This window comes from Balaenoptera borealis (assembly GCF_965194805.1).
Source record: "Balaenoptera borealis genome assembly, chromosome: 14".
Lineage (NCBI taxonomy): Eukaryota > Metazoa > Chordata > Mammalia > Artiodactyla > Balaenopteridae > Balaenoptera > Balaenoptera borealis.
Window position 1 is genome coordinate 40,665 of NC_138875.1, and position 23,178 is coordinate 63,842.

At 50.3% G+C, this 23,178-nt stretch overlaps 1 protein-coding gene across 1 annotated transcript; it reads right to left on the reverse strand.

Annotated features, from left to right (window-relative positions):
- Positions 1-8,926: 8,926 nt before the first annotated feature.
- Positions 8,927-23,138, reverse strand: RBFA (ribosome binding factor A). The gene is made up of 7 exons (XM_082355651.1): positions 22,787-23,138; positions 20,107-20,149; positions 18,867-19,043; positions 18,185-18,297; positions 15,505-15,589; positions 10,869-10,939; positions 8,927-9,814 (listed from the first exon to the last, which is right to left on the reverse strand). Exons 1-7 carry the CDS (start codon positions 23,101-23,103, stop codon positions 9,436-9,438), a joined length of 1,185 nt encoding a protein of 394 aa, XP_082211777.1. The 5' UTR covers positions 23,104-23,138; the 3' UTR covers positions 8,927-9,435.
- Between the last annotated feature and the right edge of the window lie 40 nt (positions 23,139-23,178).

The window sequence follows — 23,178 nt, forward strand, 5'->3', positions numbered from 1 at the left end:
TCTTTTGTTGCCTGTGCATTTTGTGCCATGTCCAAGAAATCATTGCCAAATTCAATGTTCTGAAGCTTTAGTCCTATGTTTTCTTTTAAGAGTTTTATAGTGGGGTTTTTTGTTTGTTTGTTTTGCTGCATTGCACGGCTTCTGGGATCTCAGTTCCCCAACCAGGGGTCGAACCTGTGCCCTCGGCAGTGAAAGCATGGAGTCCTAACCACTGGACCGCCAGGTTATTCCCTATACTGTTAAGTCTTACATTTAGGTCTTTGATACATTTTAAGTCAATTTTTGTATTTGGTGTTAGGTAAAGGCCCAACTTCATACTTTTGCATGTGGATATCTCATTTTCCCCGCATCATTTATTGAGAAGACTCTCCTTTCCCCATTGAATGATCTTGGCACCTTTGTCAAAAATCGTCTGGCCAGGGACTTCCCTGGTGGTCTAGTGGTTAAGAATCCACCTTCCAATGCATGGGACACAGGTTCGATCCCTGGTCAGGGAACTAAGATCCCACATGCAACAGGGCAACTAATCCTGTGCACCACAACTACTGAGCCCACACACCACAACTAGAGAGAAGCCTGTGTGCCGCAACGAAGATCCTGGGTGCTGCAACTAAGACTCAACACAGCCATACATACATACATACATACATACATACATACATACATACATACATACATAAAATATTTAAAAACACACACAAACAAAAATCATCTGGCCATATACGTGAGGGTTCACTTCTGGGCTCTCTATTCTATTCCATTGGTCTATATGTCTGTCTTTAAGCCAGTAGCACCCTGTTTTGACTAGTTTTTGCAGTAAGTTTTGAAACTGGGAACTGAAAGTCATCCAGTTTTGTTCTTTTTCAGGATTGTGTTGACTATTCAGGATCCCTTGAGATTCCTTATGAAATTTAGTATAAGTTTTACAATTTCTGAGAAAAAAATCATCAGGATTTTGATAGGGATTGCACTGAACCTGCAGAACACTTTTGAGTAATATTGGTGTTTTAATAGTAAGTCTTCCAATTAGTGAACACAGGGTGTTTCCACTTATTTGTCTTCTTTAATCTCTTTCAGAATGTTTTGTAGATTTCATTGTACAAGTCTTTCTCCTTCTTGGTTATTTCCTAAGTATTTTATTCCTTTTGGTGCTATTGTAAATGTAATTATTATTGTAATATGGTGGGTGGGTTTTTTTTTTTTTTTTTTGGCTGCACCACACAGCTTGTGGAATCTTCGTTCCCCAACCAGGGATTGAACCCGGGCCCTGGCAGTGAAAGCGCTGAGTCCTAACCACTAGACTGCCAGGGAATTCTCTGTAATGTTTTCAGATCATTCATTCCTCATGTATAGATATGCAACTGCTTTTTGTGTGTTGACTTTTAATCCTGCTACTTTGTAGAATTCATTAGATCTAACAGCTTTTTGTGTGTATGTGGTATCTTTACAATATTCTACACATAAGACCATTCATCTGCAAATAGATCAGTTTACTTTTTCCTTTCTAATTTGAGGGCTTTTCTTTTTCTTACCTAATTGCTCTGGCTGGAACTTTCAGTACTATGTTGAATAGAAATGGTGAAAGCAGGCACACATCTTTGTCTTGTTCCTGACCTTAGAGGAAAAGCTTTCAGTCTTTCACCATTATTATGTTTGCTGTGGGTTTCTCATATACAGATTTTATTATAAATATTGTCTCCTCCTATTCCTATTTTGTTGAGTGTTTTTTCATGAAAGGGTGTTGAATTTTGTCTCATTTTTACCTGCATGATTTGAGATGATCATGTGGTTTTTCCTATCATTTTGTTGATGTGGCACGTAACATTGATTTTCCTGTGTTGAACTTTGCATTCCAAGAATATATCCCACTTGGTCGTGGTGTATAATCCTTTTTTATTTTTTTTAAGGCCAGTTTTTTTTTTTTAATTTACTTTTGGCTGCATTGGGTCTTCGTTGCTGCACGTGGGCTTTCTCTAGTTGAGGCGAGCAGGGGCTACTCTTGGTTGCAGTGCACAGGCTTCTCACTGCGGTGGCTTCTCTTGTTGCAGAGCATGGGCTCTAGGCACACGGGCTTCAGTAGTTGTGGCACATGGGCTAAGTAGTTGTGGATAGTGGGCTCTAGAATGCAGGCTCAGTAGTTGTGGCACATGGGCTTAGTTGCTCCGCGGCATGTGGTATCTTCCCGGACCAGGGCTCGAACCCGTCCCCTGCACTGGCAGGCGGATTCTTAACCACTGCGCCACCAGGGAAGCCCTAATCCTTTCAACATGTTGTTGAAACCTGTTTGCTAGTATTTTGTTGAGGATTTTTACATCAATGTTCATAAAGGATATTGGTCTTTACTTTTCTTACTTTGTAGTGTCTTTGTGTGGTTTTGGTATTGGGGTTACACTGGCCTTCTAGAATAAGGTGGGAAGTGTTCCTGCCTCTTCATTTCTGGGGTGGGGAAGTTAGGGTACAGTGCTCTGTTATATGTACTACACTGCCAGTCTCTAAGAGTTACACAGATAGAATTCAGGCAAGATTTTGCAATGAGTCTTTTGTCATTTCACAATGGTTCTTTCTCCGCTTTTCCTCTTCTGGTCACTAAAATACACTCATACACAATCATTCTTGGCTTTGTGACCAAGATTAATATATCTCTGATGAAACCTGCTTTGAAGTTCCAGTAGTTGAGCATGGGAGCCAGATGGGGCTTCTTGATCCCAATACTGTGTGATGCAGCCATCCAGCCCGCAAGCCAAGTTGCAAGTCATGGGCTGAGCAGGGACTGACATCGGGAATTCCACTTATCCAGATGGAAGGACCAGCCCACGCAACACAGATGCCACCATCATGCTGGTCACGGTACGAACACAGCTGGCTGCTCTTCTGACGCGGCTCAGCACCCGCCCAGAAGCCCCCGCCCCACACTGAATGTTTGCCAGCTGCAGGGGCATCTCTCCCCATTGCATTTCACTAATTTTTGCAGAACCTGCATCAAGCACTTCTCCAAAGCCAGTGCATGAGCCATCTGCATGCAGTGGAGGCACAGAGGGGAATTTTATGTTTGGGGCTGAGTGAAGAGGCTTTACTGGACATTTGAGAGTTCCTTCTATACACATTCTTCCCAGAACAGCTTACTTTAACAAGCTGTATCTAGTAATGTCATGCTCCACGTTGAGAGGCGCTATGCATAAGTGAATTTGAAAATACGTACAGAGAACAGTGTTGCAGGGACCTGCATTCTATAAAACTGGGAACCATTACCCAGAGCTAAACGAAATATGGTAGGCTACATTTTTTTCCTTCAGTTACTGAAAACCTATTTTTAAAAAATAGATGTAAATTAGATTGTGTCCACATTTACCAGGAACACTTGGATTCTGATCTCAGCAGTAGTTGTATAGTGACTGCATGTCATCTTGGATTACGTGGCACAATGAGACGTCCCACATCCGTCTTCCACCAAAGATTCCTCAGAGCTGTGAAGGGAAGGGAGTTCTCTTAACACTGGTCTGATTACCTGTGTGCACTTCACGGAGGGTAAAGGGACACATTGAAAGGCCGAGTCAGAACTGCTTCCCACACAGCATGTCCAGCGAAGTGCCTGGTTAGACAGAGCTTAAGTTTTCTCAGGGAAAGAAGCTGCTGCTTGGATGTTTCTAGAGGTGAGTCCTCGGGCACCCGGCACACCCATCCCCAGGGGAATGTGACAGTACCTCCCATCTGCCCTCTGCACCTGGGGAACAGAGAATCACTCCTGACACCTTGCATGGCCAAAATCTGGAAGATGCGCCAATCTGCATAGTTCCTGTTCTAGAAGGGAAAGAAGCACAATTCCCTCCACCCCGCCTCCAACACTCGTCGCACCAAGATTCAGTTTCAGAAACCAAGGCCCAGTAGCAGGGAAGGCTACCAAGACTCTTGCACTAAGACACTGCACTGAGAGTGTGTGTGTTGGAGGGGGGGATTAAAAAGCGAAGGCGCCCCAAGATCTAGGAAAGCTGGAATTCTGCTGCCATCTTGCTAGACTTGGCCAGTTTGGTGCTGTTACCGCTGCAAAGCAGGGGTTCCTCCCAATGCAAGCAGTAGATGACACGTCATTTCTTCAATGTGAATGCTACTGCAGCGCCGTGAATTTTCATGCAGAACTGAGACGTCATCTCTTCGGCCTCTGAGGGCATGAGTGTGAGTTCTGGTCTCGGCCTAGCAGGACAGGAGCATCAGAAACGCCCAGGAGGCATCCAAAAAGACAAGGCAATGTATCCGAGCACGTGGGGCTTGAGGCCCGCAAACGAGCCACGCTGGGGAGGGAGGCTTGGAAACGAAACAGAGAAGTCCTTAACAGGACCTGATGGGTCTTTGTTGACCACTGGCCTTGGACTGTGTGATGCTCTGTTGCCTCTTTTCATCTCCTCCATACTGTCTATCCTGGATGTCTGAGTCCCATCTCCTCCGAGGGGGGCTCCTGAGACCCCATGACCAGCTGAGGGCTTAACCGGGTGGACTTGTGGCCGCAGCTTGGGAATCTCAACATAGGCGGTTATAAGGAGTCCACACCTAAGAATCACACTAAGCTTCACTTTCCAGAATGAAAAGAACTTGTCAACATTCAGCTTCCTGTTCGGGTTTTATTCAAGTCTAGTGCTGGACGGTATTCAAATTAATGCAGAAGAGCCACACAGGGGCACTCATGTTCCAAAGACAAAACCTGAGAGAGAAGGCTGTTTGTGCTCTGCTTTCCCAAAAGGATTTATTTTGGGGTTGCAGAGATGTTTGCATAAATAAGACGCTTCAGGTGTATCCTTAGTGCTCTGGATTCTGATCAACGAATTTCACTTCTAACAGGCAGACTTTGATCTCCTCCTTTCATCTTCGCGTCCCATGGACATGAAAACCTGGCCACGTGTACAATTCCGTCACGTCTGTGGGCCCACCCTGCAGAGGCCCAGCCAGCTCCAGCCAGGGGCACCTACGGTGCTGCGCTGCACGTGCCCACGAGGTAGGCTGTGTGCATCTCCACCAACGGACATGGCGGAACCAAGCGCCCCCCTCAATCCCTTTACTTGTCGCTGAAACCACAGCCCTAGGAAGGCAGCATCGAGAACTGGGACTGGTGGAGCACATACCATGTGCCATGTGCCAGGCTCTGCTAGGTGCTGCCACACGTGCCACCCACGCAGTCCTCCCAGTGACCTGTGAGGCGGATGCCACCAGTATCCCGACCACGGAGAAAACGGAGCAGAGGCCACTCAGCCACCAAGTGTCAGATCCAAGTACTGAACCCAGGGCGACAGGTTTAAGAGCCAAATGGCTGAAACGCCCTCCTCTGCAGCACATTGCCACTTCCGCCTCAGTCGGACCTGGGTGACCCGGGGCTCCGTCCTCCTTGTATGCAGAGAATCTGTGTCTTGTCTTCTTTCTGCTTCTCCCACTCACCCTCAAACCCTGATTTTTTCCAGTGATCCAAATGACCAATGTCTGTCTGATTTTTTGGCTCCGCATCTGTCTCTTCTCTGCTTTTCTCAGGCACAGGGTGAGAAAGAGCCTCAAAGCCACTCCTGCGTTTGCTGTTTGTCTTCTCCTTCCTCTGAGCAGCGAGAACGTCTGCCCTCGACCTTGGGGCAAACCTGAACAGCAGTCCACTGCTGGCAGATCGACACGTGCTTCAGTCTTGCCTAGCAGGTCTCGAGGACCGTGGCTCTGCCCGAGAGGCTGACGCTCACATTTCAGGGCCTTGGGGACTGGGTTACGGGAGTGTGGGCTCCTCACCAGGAGAGGTGGGAGCAGCGGGAAGGGCGCGAGCCCTGATGCAGCCGCGGGAGCAAGCGCAGCGAGGCCCCGGGAGCGGAGGCCGTGCGCACGTGTGGACTCTGCCCACGGGGCTGTGGCTTGAGTGGCCTCTTGTGCTGAGGGGTCCTGGAGAGAAGCACTCCTGCAGGGGGGTGACAAGTGGGGGGGCTGGGGAAAAGAGGGGTAAGTGTGAGTCAAACACTTAGCAAGGAGCCTTTGCTTCTAACAGAAGTAACATCTCGAGGTAAACATGCAGATTCAAAGCGGACCTGCAGGTGCCCCAGGCTGGGAGCTCAGGCCTCCTCCTCGGCAGCTGCTGCCCGTCTTGGCCTCGGCTCCCCTCTACCACGGAATAACCCTGCAGCTTCCCCTGCGTGTCTCACAGCAGGCTTACCCAACCCTTCCCAGGGCATCGTCCCCTACCATCGAAGTCCTGTTTGAACTCGGCTCCACAGTGTCAGATGCCAGAGTGACGGCCAGCCCCGGCCAGGCCGCAGCTTCCATCCACACCCTCAGCAGCGCGCCCGCCTCAGCTCAGCCAGAACTCACACAGTGAGACCACCAGACCCTTTTCACCTAACCCACAATCCTGTAGTTTAAGAATTAACATTTTAAATCTCAAACATAGGAGTTTATGTGTATTCCTGTCAAATTTCATCTGGTAGATTTTGGTTCTTCATCTCGAACTGCTGAAAGGCAAATTTGAGCTCTATTTTGTCACATGATGCATTATTCTTTCCAGTGTTCCATTTTACATAGCTTTGATAACCTTCAATTAAGTGTTGAACAAATTCTGAAATGCAACCTTCGGATAGGGGTGTCCACACCTCTCAACAGGCTGGTGTTGAACCCACAGGCAGGTAAACGATGGGGCAGTTCACTTGCTTAGGCTTTCCTCATCTTTTACTCTAGAGCTTAGATACGTCAGTTCTGATGGTGATGACTTGAATATGCTTTTTAAAACATATGATGAAAAGTACTTACTCTTTTTATTAAAAAAAAAACCAGAAAACAAAACTATACGTATCACAAACTCTTGAACAGAAGATGCCGTAAAAAAATTTTAGGTATTCTGAACTTTACTGATAGGACTTGGAAGGCCAAGACATCAGAGGAAAACTCAAGGTACAAAAACCCTTTTGAAGAACATGAAGTTTTTCAAGACTACAAGTAACTGTCTTTCATGGGCAGAGCTCCCCTGGAAGACTGTCAATTTTTCTTTCCTGTTGGGTGTTTTTACAAGTTTTACAATATTCGGTCATTTTCAGCTTTGTTCTTTGGCTGCTCAGACGGCCCTTTCTAAGATATCCATAGTCAGTCCCTTTGTTCTGTCTTCAGTAAGTTTAAGTTGCTAATAAGCTCCACCTGCAGGTCACTGGTTTACTACGAAAGGATGTAACCCGGGAAGAGCCAGACGGAAGAGGTGCACAGGGCGGGGTACCGGGAAGGGCAAGGAGCTCCCCCATCTGAGCGGCCACTCCCCAGCTCCACGTGTCCAGCAGCCTGGGAGCTCCTTCCACGTGCTTCGAGGAAGCAAAGTTCTACGCCCTTTGAATGAAACGAAAGGTGGACTGGGTGCGTCCTGTACTCAGTTTTGTCTCTTTTCACATCAAACGTGCAGCGTGCCTGCAGCTATTAGACGGCATCTGCACTTGGGGTGAGGCGCCTGAGGCGGACGCAGAGCTGTCAGGGATCAGCCGTCCCAGCGTCGCCATTCCAGGGCCCGTGTGGGACATCCAGGGTCACGTTCCAGGCTCCTTCCTTCTACACCGTCTGTCTGATTCCTGGCCCCTCTTGCACCCTTACAAACCATTGTAACTCCTTCCTGTAAGGGTATGGAGCAAAACCAAAAAATCCTGGTCTGAGCAAAAAACCCTTGTTCCTGCCGTTTAACTTCATAGAGAACTTAGGCTGGGGCACAGGTGGGAAGAAGGGCAATTGGCATCGTGCACCAGCCTCTCCTACGGTCCCAGCTTCTTGCACACACAGGGCTGGGGCACTGATCGCCTTTTGCTGACTGGCGCCTGCCACCATGCTTGCCCCTCGTGATTTGGGATCTGGGCACTTTCTGCAGTGGAGACCCAGACGCAGTCAGTGGAGAAGACTGCTCAGTGCTGTCGGGTATTAACCACGGTTTTTATTTTCTGTAATGTTTCGACATCTTGGGGGCCTTGTGGGCTGGGAAGAGACCCCTTCCCAAGCTGGCTAACTCCTAGGGGTGGCAGGGGACACCTGTGAGCACGCCACTCATACGCAAACCTACCAAGCCGGAGTCCTCCCAGCTCCGACCCTCCCAGGCCAGGGTCTCCTCTGCCCCAGGTCACCCCAGGGCCAGGGAGTGGACAACTGGAGGCCACCCCTAGAGCCCAGAGCCTGCTGAAATGACTCAAGCTATCCAACCCCAGGCCTGCCCAGACCTGCTCACCCTACCTCGCCCATTCCTTCTTCCAGGAGCCACGAGACGGGTTCCGCCACACTTCCTCCTCACCCTCGGCCTGCTGACAGACCCTGGTGCTTCTCGTGGGCCCCGTGCAGCGTGGTGCACCCCTCCTCTCGGGAGCTGTGCGTCCAGAACTCTTCTTTCAAGGCAGCAGTTTCCAAGTCTGTCATCTTATCACACCTGATCAGGACACATCCCGTGTACATTTTAACACGGGTCAATCCTCCCTCTGGACACTTCTTCTCTGGTCAGAAGAGGCTATGTAAGCACCCCACCCTCCTGATGGAAACAGCCCACACACAGGCTACGTGCACCCTTCCAGGGCAGGACCACACAAGCACCACTCACGCAGCAACGTGCCTGGTGCATCCACAGGGGCGTCCCGTGATGCTGTCCCTTCAGTGGGGGCCACTGTCCCGGCAAAGACAGAGCTTCTTGGTGCCATATCCCTGTTGGGGCACCGCACCTGGTCCCAGATGCCGACAGGGAAGTGGCATTTGGGGCTTGCCACTGTTGCAGAGGCAAGGCAATGCTTTCCTTCCCGAAACAGTTTACAAGAAGGGAAATTACACTCCCTGAAAAGCCATGTTACAGGTTTCCTTGCTTTAGCTTAATAGTGTACCTTTCTCCAATCATCTGAACTTTATCATTTTCAGTGTTTCAAGGTTGATGTTAGTTGGGAAATGGAGATGCCCCAAGCCCAGGACAATGTTTCTGTGTCAGAATTAAATGATTTATTTATTTCCTAACGAGGCTCATTTAACACGTGCTTTTTCTAGGAGACACATCACGGCCTCTTGCACGTAGGCACCATGAGTGAAATCTGTCAGAAGGCACTAACGTGGCGCTAACCCGATCAGAGAGGGCGGCTGTTCACAGCCCGAGATGAACAAAGCAGACGGAGCAGTGCCTCGTGTGACCACAAGGCCACGTGTGCATCCCACTGGTCTTGGCGTGTCCAAGAACGACCACGAAAGTGCCACAAGCGTGGATCTGGGGGCCGTGGAGAAACTCTAGCGAGCTAGCAAACATGCAAGCCTGGAACCCCAAATACGGAGGGCGGACCGTACGCCACGGACCTCGGAGATTTCACAGCCTCGCCCTCCTCTCACTGCAGCACAGCAACAGGTCGGAAGGGCTCAGGGATGACACCCGCACAGCTCAGCGTGCGCCTGCACAAGGGCGTCCCGGGGGCACCAGCAGCGCGGGTCTCCGTGTGCTCACGGGCGCGGGTCAGGATCCGCGATCCTTTCTCTCTGCCTCTGGTTCCCGCTCTGCCCCTGGAGCCCCCATGCGTACCCCGGGCCGTGCTCCTCGGGAAGGGCCCCGTCGTCCAGGGGCTCGTCACTCCCCGTCTCCCACAGGCAGCCCTTGGGAGAGAGGTCGTCGTCCACGCGGGGCTTGGCCTTCCTCTTCCTCATCAGCTCAGTCGTGTGCTCCAGCCACGCTGGGCCCACGCTCCCACGCCCTTTCTCTCTCCTCCTCTTGTACTCCAGGATCTGCTTGTTGAGAGCCTCGTGGTCGATCCCACACAGACTCGAGGGTGCGGCAGGGCCCAGGGTATCACACGGCGATGCAGTGTCCAGGGCCTCGGGGTCGCTGGAGGGGAGAAGAAGAAATTCACACCATGCACAATACTTCCTACAGCCATTTGCTTATGCACTGTCCTAACACCTCTCTAAGGGAAATTGTGGAAACTGGACAGAAGTGGGGTTTGGTCTGGCGTTCTCCAGTCCAGAACCCCTCGGCCAGCATTCCTGGAGCCCGTGCGTGCCTCAGGCCAGCATACTTCTGGTGCAGCCATTGTATACTGACATTAAATGCGTTTTCATTTTTTCCCCACTTAAACATGGCTAGTGCACTAGGCTAGTTAAACAGAATTATTGGGGGGGCGGGGCGGGGGAGGGGTCTTTAGATCTGTCGCTCAGGTTACTTGACGGAGCAAAAGAGAAGAGTGTATCCTGAGAGCAAAACCAGAGCAATCCTTTCAAAGGCCAAATGTGGCCACATCACGCCTCTAACCCTAACTCTCTGATCTGGAAGGGCTCCCGACCTGCCTCTCCCCACGCCCACTCACTGCTGGTCCGGAACCCGGGGACTCCCTGCCGCCCCGAGCCTCTGCTCTAGCTCAGGGGCCCGAGGGCGGCAGGCAGGCTGGGGGCCCCCACCCCGAGGCCCTGCCGGCGCCCCTGTGATGCTGGCCCAGTCGGTCTGTGGCACACAGGCCAGACACGCGGTGCAGCTGCTCCCTCACCCGGAGCGGCCCCCCCCCCCGAATCCTCGCGCCACCTCCTCAGAGGCCCGCCCTGAGGTCTACTGCTCCCCGATGCTCCCTCAGTGCGAGCACAGGGCCTGCCAGGCAGCAGTGCGCCCAGGGGGTGGAGAGCCGCTGCTGCCAGCACTGAGGCCAGGCCCCGGCACGTCTGTGTGGGCCCCCAAGGCCCTCCTGACAGCCTCGCCCAGCTGCTGGGTAGTTCACCCGCTGCACGCCGACACCGGGCTGGGCCCCAGGGCAAGACCCGAGGGCACAGAGCAGGGCCCGCCGCCCCTCGACACCTGGCTGGGGACAGGCAGGAGGTGCAGCTGCTGTGGGCACCAGCGAGGCCACACCTGGGCGTCTGCGCGGATCCAAACATATGCCCCCACGTATCACCTGGAATCGTCTTGCACAAAGTCTTCTTCATCCGGGGGTCCAAAATCAGCAATTGCCAGTAACCGATCGACCTGGAAAGGAACAGACAGAGGGTGACTCTCGAGCCACGCCACTGCCTGCGCCGGAGCCGGGCGCCAGCTGAGTGCGCGCACCCGCTGCCCAGCGCCGGCTCGGCCACAGGCCTCAAGCCCGCCCGACATCGTCCCTTCCGGGGACGCTGCCCACGCCCGCTACCTTCATCACACCTTCTCTGATGGTGAACTCAGGCTTTTTAAAAACTACACTTAAAACTTGCAAATGTTAGTCAAATCTACAAAGAAACCAGTTAACTATTAGTTGAATTACTAACGCTTACTGGTTCCTAACGGAGTTAAAACGCTTCAGTTTTGCCACAGGATCGGCGGGGGAGCCCCCCAGTGTGGTAACGTGAGTGTCCGAAGTCCAGCGTGTGGCTCCGGTCCTGCCGGGGCTGAGGGGCCTACGCTGGGGACAAACCCTGCTCCTCGGCAGGGCCCGTCGAGGGCCTCTCCACCTTCACGCGTCTGTTCTGACTGCCGCCAGGTCGTCCTACTGGGGCCGTGCACTGAGACCCGACCTCCTGCTTCAATGCAAGCCCAGGCGAGCCTGGTCCACGACCGGGCCCTGTCATACGCAGGAACTAAAGCATCACCACCAACCGGTGACACACCCATCAAACCACAAAGGCGAAAAGAAGCAGAACTGGAGACAAATCAGTCCACAGAAAATACCAGGAACAGGACTGACGATGCTACAGAACAAGGACAAACTGGCCTCCTCCGAAGTTAAAAGTGGGAGAAAATATTCACAATGAAGATTTCTGCCAACCGACTTGTACCAGATATACAATGAACCTACACAACTCAATAATAAGCAAACCTTATTAAAAATGGGCAAGAGACTTTAACTGATCCACAAAAGGAGGAAGGACCAGTAGGCACGTGAAAAGATGCTCAGTGTAATTAGTCATCAAGAAAGTGCAAGTTTAGGGGGCTTCCCTGGTGGCACAGTGGTTAAGAATCCGCCTTCCAACGCAGGGGACGCGGGTTCCATCCCTGGTCGGGGAACTAAGATCCCACATGCCGCGGGGCATTAAACCCTCACACTGCAACTAGAGAGAAGCCCGCCACGGAGAGTCGGCATGCTGCAACAGAGACCCAGCGCAGCCAAAATTAAAAAAAAAAAAAAAAGAAAATGCAAGTGTAAACCATCAGGATGGCAACCCCAGGGGCTGGCGAGGATGTGAGGCTCAGCAACCCTGACGCTACGGTGGGCGTGCCGACGGCACGGCCGTGGTTAAAGCGGCCTGGCAGTTTTCTGAAAGTTAAACATACACTTGCTACTCCTAGGAACTGACCTAAATGAAACAAAACACACATCCACAAAAGTCTGTACACGAATGTTCACAGTGCTTCACTCTTTATAGCCAAGGACTGGGAAAAAAGGCAAATGTCTATCAAACAGGGAATGGCAAGTAAACTGCAGTACAGCTGTACACTGGGTGCTGCTGGCCAATAAAAAAGGAACTACTTACACATGAAACAGCACGGATGGATCTCAAAACACCGCGCTGAGCAAAGCCAGATGCAAAAGACAACATCCCGATTCTAGTCACGTGAAATTACAGAAATCTCACCAGGCGAAACTAACCTACAGTGCCTGAAATCAGACGGGTGGGAGGGGAGAGCTGACCGGGGTGAGCAGGGCCGGCGATGACACAAAGGTATGCGTTTGTCAAAGGAGGCACATCTCAACATAAATTAAGCCTCGGTAAAGCTTATTTTATTAACAAAGAACCAAATCCAAACACAACCTCAAATTCTAACACGTTAACACAGGCCACTGGGCTAACTCCTCATGTGGAAGGGGAGCTCTGGGCTCAGATGGTGCGGGCCAGACCCTGCGCAGTGGGCACCGGCTGCCCGACACCTGCTCTCGGAAGCCTGACGGTCAGCGCGGAGACGAGTGTGCGTGTACCACAATACTGGTGTCAGAGTTTATGTATTTCCCTTAAAAATTCAGATAAAAAAAGTTTTTCCGGGCTTCCCTGGTGGCGCAGTGGTTGAGAATCTGCCTGCCAATGCAGGGGACACGGGTTCGAGCCCTGGTCTGGGAAGATCCCACATGCCGCGGAGCAACTGGGCCCGTGAGCCACAGCTACTGAGCCTGCGCGTCTGGAGCCTGTGCTCCGCAACAAGAGAGGCCGCGATAGTGAGAGGCCCGCGCACCGCAATGAAGAGTGGCCCCCACTCGCCGCAACGAAGACCCAACACAGCCATACATACATACATACATAAAAACAATGTAAGCAGGCAAGAATAGCATTAAAAAAATAAATAAAAATAAAAATAAATTAAAAAACAATAAAAATTAAAAAAAAAAACAAAAGTTTTTCCCTCTATAGTTACAATAAAAATCAACATTTTAAAAACCTCTTGACTGAAGTGTAACATCTATGGGAAAGGTACACAAATCATTAAGTGTAGCTCAGTGACATTCCACAAACTGAACCCACCTGTGGACACCCCCGCGACACTCAGAAGATGAACCCCAGAAGCTTCCTTCAGGCCCCTCCTGCTCACTCCCCTCCCCATGACAGCCATTACTTTTACTTCCATCACCAAAGGTTAGTCAGGCTTTTCCTGCACGTTTTATGAACAGAAGCACTCAGAGCATGGCCTTTCCTTGGCTCACGTCTGGTGGGAGGTGGGTCAGGTGACCGTTCCAGAGCACGTCCGTCCATTCTGCTAACTGCACTTGCGAGAGACCCTGTGCCAACCTTCCCGGCCGTGTCCGTGGGTACTGTGGGGGGAGGGGGGCCTCGAGGGTCACAGACTCAGCTTCCGCGGGGACGGCCAGTCTCCACCAGGGCGCTGTGCGCCGCCCTCCCGCCAGGCCTCCCCCCTTGGCGCTCGCACCCTCACCCCTGTAAGGAAAGCCCTCACGGAGGGGTGTGCGCTGGAAGCTGCTTTTCATTCTTGCTCTCCTGACGAGCACCTCTGCGTGTGTTTATTGGCAGTACCATCAATATTGCTGAATTACTCAGGGTTCAGTTTAGACAGAGCTTATTACTAGTCCTCTTTCAAACGTCCAGACCGGTGACCTGAAGACTATCCTGAGAATGCAAAGTAAGCTGCTGAAACTGGTAACATGTTAGCAGTTGCAGCTACCTGTGATTTTTGGTGCAACCAATATAAGACAGAAATAAACTGACTGATAGAAGACTCAAAGTTTCGTCCAGGACTCCCAATTTCAAATTTCTGTCTCTAGCCAAGTGCTTTATCAACGGCTGACTTTAAATCTATTAAAAACATACACAGTGTTTGAAAAACACTGCCCTGACTTACGCCAGGGGAAGCAATGACCATGCCCTCAAACGATCACCTACCCAAATCAGAAACCCCTCTGGTCCAGCCTTCACTCCTCACTACAGTGAGGCAGACACTGCGGGACTCTGAGGCGCCTGCCGAGGCCTGGCCGTCCCTTGGCCCCCAGGTCAACAGCTGAGCTCGGGGCACGTGCAGGACCCACCATCACCGCACGGCACGTGTCCGACCCGTGGCCACTTCCCCGGAGCACACGGGGCAGGACGGACGCTAGAGGTGTCCAATGCAAACGCCCATCAGCACAGCCTCTGGAATAAGGGAACGCCTAAGCGCACATGCACCTCCCTCCCGCCAGTGACTTTTTCTGGAAAGGAACCCACACAGCCAGGTAGGACCTTGCAGCTCTGAATTCTTCCTCCACAGAGAGAGGGACGAGTCAGCAGAGGGCTCATCCTCTGAGACAGGCGGGTCCTCCCACCAGCCCCACCCCACGTGCCCGGGACTCCTGCTGAGTATCTGCACAGCACACCTATGACTTGAGCTGTAAGCGGCACTGCAACTTCACTCCTGTTCCCCTTTCTAGCTAGGAAATCACACATCTATCAAGGTTATGACCCACATAATGTTTTCAGTATCGCCTGTATCACGAATAACAAAAGACAACAATGTACAATTAGATTTCTTTTCCCCTCTGTGGATCTAAATACTACCTGGTCCTACAGTGAGTAACAGGCACCTAATCATAATCCCGTAAATGCTACTGTTTTCTTCGGTAAACTTTTTAAAGGTATAACATACCTTAATAACCACAAAGTAACCACCACCCAGAGTAAAACGTATGTATGTTTTAGCAGGTTTTTAACCTTTATAATTAACCTATACCTAAAACAAAGAAAATAATTATGAAACAATTACAGTTACAGGACAGGACATGTGTCAGCCTTAACAGTGTAAAGCAACTATAGACAGACTGAAATCTAGGGAAGTGAGAGAAGGAGGTAAGCACAGGAGGGCAGCTCTGACTGCTTCAAGTTTGTAAACAGAGAGAGAGCGATCTGCTTTACTAGTTAGGGCTATACCGACAAGCATTAAAACATTAAAGCCATACAAAGTGGTTACCTCTGGGGAACAGGGCTGAGAACAAGGGCACAGGTGCCTTATTTTTCATCTGTACCCTTCTAGTACCTTTTAAAAACTGTATACGTTATCTTCTGAATATTTAAAAATTAAATTTAAAATCTTACCCATATAAAAGTTTACATCCTAAAAAGGTAATTATGTAAAAGCCTTACCTCCACCACAGCTGCATTTTTTTTGTCCTGAACAAACACTATTGGCGGCATGTTCCTCAGGGTCTGCTGGGACATCAAAAGGTGCCTGGAGAAAGAGATTTGTGCAGTCACAGGTGACACTTGGTGGAGGGGTCACAGTGCCAGAAACAGAAAATGTCATCTCACAAAGAGGTGAGGCATGATTTTTTTTTTAATTAATTAATACATTTATTTTATTTATTTGGCTGCGTTGGGTCTTCATTGCTGTGCGTGGGCTTTCTCTAGTTGCGGCGAGCGGGGGCTACTCTTCGTTGCAGTGCGCAGGCTTCTCACTGCAGTGGCTTCTCTTGTTGCGGAGCACGGGCTCTAGGCGCACGTACTTCACTAGTTGTGGCACACAGGCTCAAGAGTTGTGGCTCATGGGCTCTAGAGAGCAGGCTCATAGTTGTGGCGCACGGGCTTAACTGCTCCGCGGCATGTGGGATCTTCCCGGACCAGGGCTCGAACCCGTGTCCCCTGAATTGGCAGGCGGATTCTCAATCCCTGGGCCACCAGGGAAGCCCCGAGGCATGAGTTTTGCTTATCACATTCTTCAAAGATGAAAAGTCTTCCTTAGCCAACTGCCACATTTCAACAGGGATACAAAATGCATGATCACGATTGTTTTTAATTCTCTAAATGCAACTTTTAAGGTCCTTATAAATAGTCTGACGTGAACCTGGGACGGTCCTGGGCATCACGGTGGCCTGGGCTCTGTGGTTTGGGCACCAACAACCTGCCAGTGCTTCGTCCCTCCATCCGACCGACACTCATCGGCAACAGCGCCGCAGAAGTGTGGCTGCCGGCCTGTGCTTCCCGGACGTCAGACACAGAAACGATCTTCGTATTACCCAGCCATGCAACACATGCGGATCCAGGGGCGACAAGTATCCAGTGAAAACACTGCTGTGACACACAGCACATCTGCTGAGTGACGCAGTTACAGGAAAACCTTTACACTAAAACTTGGTGATCAAAAGAGTTGGGAAAAGGGACATTCTGTTCAACTGAATTTTCTGTTACCTAAAAACTAATCAGAAAACAGCAGGAACTCCAGTCCCGAGGGCTGCTCGGCCAGGTCTCTGCATCTTTAAGACTGAGGAGAAAACTGAGTAGCTTCTTTACTCTCACCCAGCTCAGTGGTTCTCAAAATCCTTGGTCTCAGGACCCCCTTTATACTCTTAAAAATTACTGAGGAGGCCAAAGACCTTTTGTTTATGTGGGTTACATCTACCAATACATACCAGACTAGAAATGAAAGCTGAAAAGTGTAAAAATATGTATTTATTAATTCATTTAAAATAACTACTATATTTTAAAAGAAGTTAATGAGAAGAGTAGCATTGCTTATGTAGTTGCAAATTCCTTTAATACCTAGCAAAATGGAACAGCTGGATTCTCATCTCTGTATCTGTATTCAATCTGTTCTGTTATTTTGTTTAAAATAGAAGAAAATCTGGCCTCACACAGATCTGTAACTGAAAAGGAAAGAGTATACGAACAGCCTTTCAGAAAAGTGTAGATCTGCTTTGATGCTACACAAAAACTCAACAAATAGTAGTTTATTAAAGATTGCAATGTGGAATCTGAAACCAGATCAATGAACAGCATTCTCTGTACATTAAAATCCATTGGCCCTCTTGCCCTTTGAATTGATCTCTCCCCGTGTGTGATTTTGTAACCCCATGCCTTGGTCTTTTAGAAAAGACTGGTTCACCAAGTCACACAGATTTTCAGAATGATGATGTATTTTACAATACGTCACCTCCAATCTCATCAAAAGGGTCTTACGTACCATGAAGCTGTCAAACTCAAAGTGGTGGATACAAGTTTTCTAAAATTCTGATTTTCACTGAAAGCTTACATTTTACCACTGGCAACAAATATGGTCAGTTGTGCCCCTGAAGTGACAGGTTCACTTTGCTCACTTTGGAGAAAATGTCTGTCCTATACCCACATCTGAATAACCATAATTGGTTCACTTGTTCTTTCAAGTGAAGTGTCTATTTTGGGTCACAATCAGCAACTGCAGTGTTTTTCCGAGACAACCATCAGAGCTTCTTGCACACTTCCCACCACAGATACTAAAAAGACGTGCCAAAGGGTTGAGACACGCATCACGGATATCCTTAAATAAAGCTGGCAGGGCACGACCACAAGCACGTGCCGACGCTGCGATGACCACCGGGACATCGGGGCCAGCCGTTTTACCCCCATGGCTTCAGTACAAAACGTCAACACGGTGAGAACGGAAAACCACACCTCATTGTGAAAAAACTCTCACTTCATCAACCTCCCCCTACAAAGGAGCTCAGGGGTCCCTGGGGACCCGGGATCCCACTTCGAGAATTGCTGACCTAGATTGTGGCCTATATGAAGGCATAAGTTCCGCCCTGAAATTCAAGAAAATGCTTCCCCAATGTTCCTTAAAAGCAAAAACAGTGACCAGAGCCAGCGGGAAGGCAGGGCCGAGGAGGGGAAACAGTGACCAAAGCCAGCGGGAAGGCAGGGCCGAGGAGAGGAAACAGTGACCAAGACCCGCGGGAAGGCAGGGCTGAGGAGAGGAAACAGTGACCAAAGCCAGCGGGAAGGCAGGGCCGAGGAGGGGAAACAGTGACCAAAGCCGGCGGGAAGGCAGGGCCGGGCCGAGGAGAGGCCTCACCTCATGGGCGCAGCGCTCCTCCGCAGCACGGCCTCCATGCTTGCGTTCCGAGCCTCAGAGACGGTCGTCCTCCAGAACACGCGGCAGGCGGAGAAGTCTGCAGTCAGAGAGACCTGAGCCCAGCCCCAGTTACTCTCAGCTCACCGGGGCCCTGGGAGGCAGAGGGCGTCAGGGGAGCAGCACTAACTCTCGGGCAGTCCTGGCTTCAGGCACCGGCCGTCAGGGCCGGTGCCCCAAGCGCAGCGCTGGGCAAGGCGGAAGCTGCACCTGCCCTGAGCTGACCCCAGCCTCAGCCCCACGCACAGAAGTGCCTCAGCTCTGCTACCGCTCCTCGTCCTTTCCCTTGGGCTGGACGCGCTCCGCTCTGAGGGCACAGACGGCAGGAGCCACCTCCCGGGTCTTTACACCAAGATAAAGGCAGCTCATCCACCACTCATCTGACCCCCAGACCTTCAGACGCCCCATTTCATCACTTACTGGGCTCTGAGCACCCTCGGTGCTGTCTGGGCAAAGACCCCCCCCCCCACCCGTGCACAGCGAGACACCTGCTTTCGCACCCCAGAAGCACCTTCCTCTCCTTAATACCCAGACGGCCACACTGAGCATCCCTTCCGCCTTTTCTAACTGTCAGGCGATGGCAGAGGCGCGAGGCCCGCGGTCCCTCGTTGGCCCCGAGGCCTACCCTGGAGAGCTCCACGTTCAAGTCGCAGAGCTCCTGGCTCACTTGCGGGGTGCACAGCAACTCAGTCAGCGCTTTGTAGAGGAGGCCATTCAGGGCCCTCAGGCGCACGTGGTCTTCCCTCCTGGCTCTCTTGGAGGTGCTCTTGGTCAGGGATGCCCACTGGGACGGCTTGTGAGTCTCCGTTAAGAAGAAAGGCAGACACACAGGCAACGTTACAACTGTACATAAACTTGTACTAACTGACGATAAAGGTCATTCTCGGCCATCTTAGTTTTCATGAAGATACAGTTTATTTTACAGACCAGGGCCCTTCTAGATTTTACCTACCATCCCTTAAAGATCAAGAGTACTGCCAAGCATATATTTTTTTCCAAAAAAAATTTTATTGAAATATAATCCACATAGCATAAAATTCTCCCTCTTAAAAAGTACAATTCGGTGGTTTCTAGTATATACAGTGTATTTTTTTCTATCGAGCACCATTCATTACATAAACTCTCACAGTACAGGTATATTTCAGAGATACTGCAGGTTCATTCCAGACCATCGCAATAAAGCAAATATCACAATAAAGTGAGTCATACGAATTTTTTGGTTTCTCAGTGCATATAAAAGTTATGTTTACACTATACTGTAGTCTATTAAGTGTGCAATAGCAATATGTCTAAAAACAATATACATACCTTAATTAAAAATATTGCTAAAAAAATGCTAACATCACCTGCTAATGCAGGGTTGCCATAAAGCTTCTATTTGTAAAAAACACGGTATCTGGGAAATGCAATAAAACAAGGTATGCCTGTGTATCTACACATATCTGTGTTATACACACACACACACACACACACACACACACACACTGAATGGACATTACCATATTAGAATTTGATAACAGATACGACGTCCCGTAAATTTTGTTTTCTTTCTTCTCTGGCCGCACGATGCGGCACGTGGGATCTTAGTTCCCCAACCAGGGATCGAACCCACGCCCCCTGCAGCCTAAGTGCGGGGCCTTAACCACTGGACCGCCAGGACGTCCCCTAGTGTAATTTTTTTTTAAAGGTAAAAATTCCGTGGTTCCAGTGTATCTGGTCCCACCTCCACAGACGCCGTCCCCTCCAGTATCCACAGACGCCGTCCCCTCCAGTACTGAAACGGAAGGGCTGGAGAGCTGCCGACCTTTGGAGCCTCACACCCACCGAGATTCTCAAGTGGCTCGTCGCTACGACTCTATACTTACCAAGTGAGAGCCCAAGGAAGGACCTTCATACCAAAACTTCTTCCTATGGGGAGAAGATAAGAACTATGCTGGATACTGACGGCAATCAAATAAGAAACAGTTACAAAAGCTAACACCATAACCGTTTCTAAGGGGCTAGCCCTGGCCATAGAAATTAGGTTACTAGGTAGGGGCCTAAAAGATTTAGATACCCAACGGAGAGCAGCACGGGTTGTGGGGAGAGACAGACGACAGTTTCAGTTCAAGCTCGTAACTTTTACCTAAAGTCTACCTCTAGTCCCAAAGGTAGAGAACGAGGACCTTAAACACACACCTTCCAAACTGCACATGAGCACTGTCCTCTACTGAATAAAGCTCTTTCCCGGGGGAGGCTTAACGACTGATACCGCCACACATCCACTGGGACTGAACAGCTAAGTAAACAGAAGGCAGATGGGGGGATCCAGGCTCCTTGCTGCTGCGGACAAGCAAGGGAAGGAAGTGAGAATGATCCGTGTGCTAGTGGATTAGGGCTGGACATCAGTACAAACTCCAGTTTCACTTATTACAGCTACAGGTGGTGACACGCAGAAACGTTTCTAGATAAACACAGACACAGGGATTAACCTAAACACATATTTTTTTTTGCTTTGTCAGCTGGAAGCGTCTAAAAGACAGACACCCCAGTAGCAGTGAACATACTAAGCTCTCAGATCATGGTTTCTGATGCCTGTTTCCAATAAAGGAACCAGAGCTCCTTGGAGAAATGGCTGATTCTAGGGCCAAGGCATCCTGTGGTGCCAGAAAGTAAGGAAGTGCTAAAAAAAAAAAAAAAGTTTTCTAATTTAAAAACTACTTCAAAACCCCGTTACAACGGGGTGTGTCAAAGGGATATAGGAACCACCTGAAAGAGCTCCCAATGGTCAAAGCTGGAACAACTTGAGCAAAATTAAGTAGTACTGGATTATAACCCGTGAGTCCATCCTGATGAGTTAATAAATGGAGAAAAAGAGACACATCTCCCCTGCAAAATTTCGAATAATTCATGAATTTCGAATAATTCCCCACTCCTAAGGTGTGAGCTGCGTACGGTGACTTCCCCCCAAAGAAGACAGTATGGAATTGGGGGGCTGGGCAGTAACTTTACAGTGGATAAACCTGACAGACACAAATGACCTCAGCCGGTCATCAAGACCAACATCAACAGTGGTACACCATGCTGAGAGCATGCATGTGTTCATAGGATGTGATGAAAATGGCACTTTACATCTGTGGTCTTCCTCCCCTAAACCAAACCCTAGTATACTCAAGAGAAAAACATCACACCAATCCCAACAAAAGGGCATCCTACAAAATATCTAACCAGTACTCTTCAAGCTGTCGAGGTCATCAAAACAGGGACAGTTTGAGAAACTGCCACAGTCAAGAGGAGCCTAAAAAGATGACGACTAAATGTAATGCGGTCCCTGGATGGGATACAGGAACAGAAAAAAGACGTTAGGGAAAAACTAAGGAAACGTGAATAAAGCATGGCCTTTAGTTAATAATAACGTATCAATGCTGGTTCATCAATTGTAACAAATGTGCCACACTAATATAAGAAGTTAATAGAAGGGAAACTGAGTGTGCTTATATGGGAACTCTACTCATCTTCGCCAATTTTTCTGTAAACCTTAAACTTTTAAAAAAGTGTATTAAAACAAAAACATACATATATACATACCTACAATTGAATTAAAATGATATGAAATCAACCTGTTTTATTATACTTATCTCTCATCATAAAAAAACCTATCCTGACAAGCTTTCTTTATTCCTCACATTAACCCCACAGAGAAATCACTAACATGGAAAGGAAATTCTTCCTTTTCTCTTTATGTGATGCCAACTACTCTCCCGAAAAACTTCTTCTAGTAACAAGAATCACCATCCTTCAGTACCTGTGGGGAACTGGTCCCAAGACCCCAAAGATACCAACACTGGAGGATGCTCAACGCGCTGTATCTGCATGTAACCTCCGCACATCCCCCCGGATGCATTAAATCATCTCTAGGTTACTTAATGCTACGTCAATAGCTGCCAGCAAGGCAAGTTCAGGTTTTGTGTTTTAGAACTTTCTGGAATTTCTTCGGAACATTTTCAATCCAAGGTTGGTTGAATCCGAGGATTGGAACCTCGGACCCAGGATGGACTGTAAATGTATACATCACTTTGCTTCATAAATTCATGATGCACTGCTAGCTTTTAGGAGACTTAAAACTTTACCATCACAGATGTGCAAAAGAACAGAAAAAAGGCTGGGTGGGAAAAACGTTAACTGTGAGAGGTGCTTTCCCTGTTGAGCTTTCAACAACCATTAACCTAACAGGCAGAGGCTGCGCTTACTGACCCGGCTGGGAGCTCGGGCGCCAGGCCAACGCGCCGGCGGTGGACCCCCCTGCGGACCCCCCGCCCCCGCCCGCGGAGCTTCCCGCCCCGCCGACCGCCCCGCCCCGCGGACCCCCCGCCCGCGAAGCCCCCAGTCCCGCGGAGGCCCCCTCCCGAGGACTCCCCCGCCCCGCCGAGCCCCAAGCCCCGCCGAGTCCCCGCCCCGCCGAGCCCCCCGCCCCGCCGAGTCCCCGCCCCGCCGAGCCCCCGCCCGCGGAGCCCCCATCCCGGGCCACCGTCCCCGGCGCCCCCGCCCCCACGCGGGGAACAGTACTTGGTTTTCGAAGCAAATTTCTTGAGTAGGTTCTTGCCGCAGGAGACCGGCGAGCTGTGCAGGCCTCGAGCGCCGCCCAGAAGGAGCCCCACCTGGAGCCCCCCGGCCCCGCCGAGAGCCGCCCACATGTCCGCCGAGCGACGGCCGACCGGGTGACGCGAGGCGGGGTGACGTTGGCGCTGAGACGTGGGGCGGGGAAACGTGGGGCGGGAAGACGTGCAAACGGAACGACGTGAGGCGGCTCGGAGCGACGTGGGGCGAGGCGACTTGCGAAGTCGCCGGGAGACTCTGGGTGGGACGAGAGGACGAGGCGGCATCTAGAGGACAGGTAGCGGGACGTGAAGCGGCGGGACGTGAAGCGGCGGGGCGGAGCGACGTGCCGCTAGGGCCGG

Coding starts and splice junctions, on each gene's coding strand:
- RBFA (XM_082355651.1), bottom strand. CDS start 23,103: ATGCCGCCTCGTCCTCTCGTCCCACCCAGAGTCTCCCGGCGACTTCGC. Junction 18,298..18,866: donor TGAACGTGGAGCTCTCCAGG/GTAGGCCTCGGG, acceptor GGCTGGGCTCAG/GTCTCTCTGACTGCAGACTT. Junction 9,815..10,868: donor TTTGTGCAAGACGATTCCAG/GTGATACGTGGG, acceptor TCTCCCCTCCAG/CGACCCCGAGGCCCTGGACA.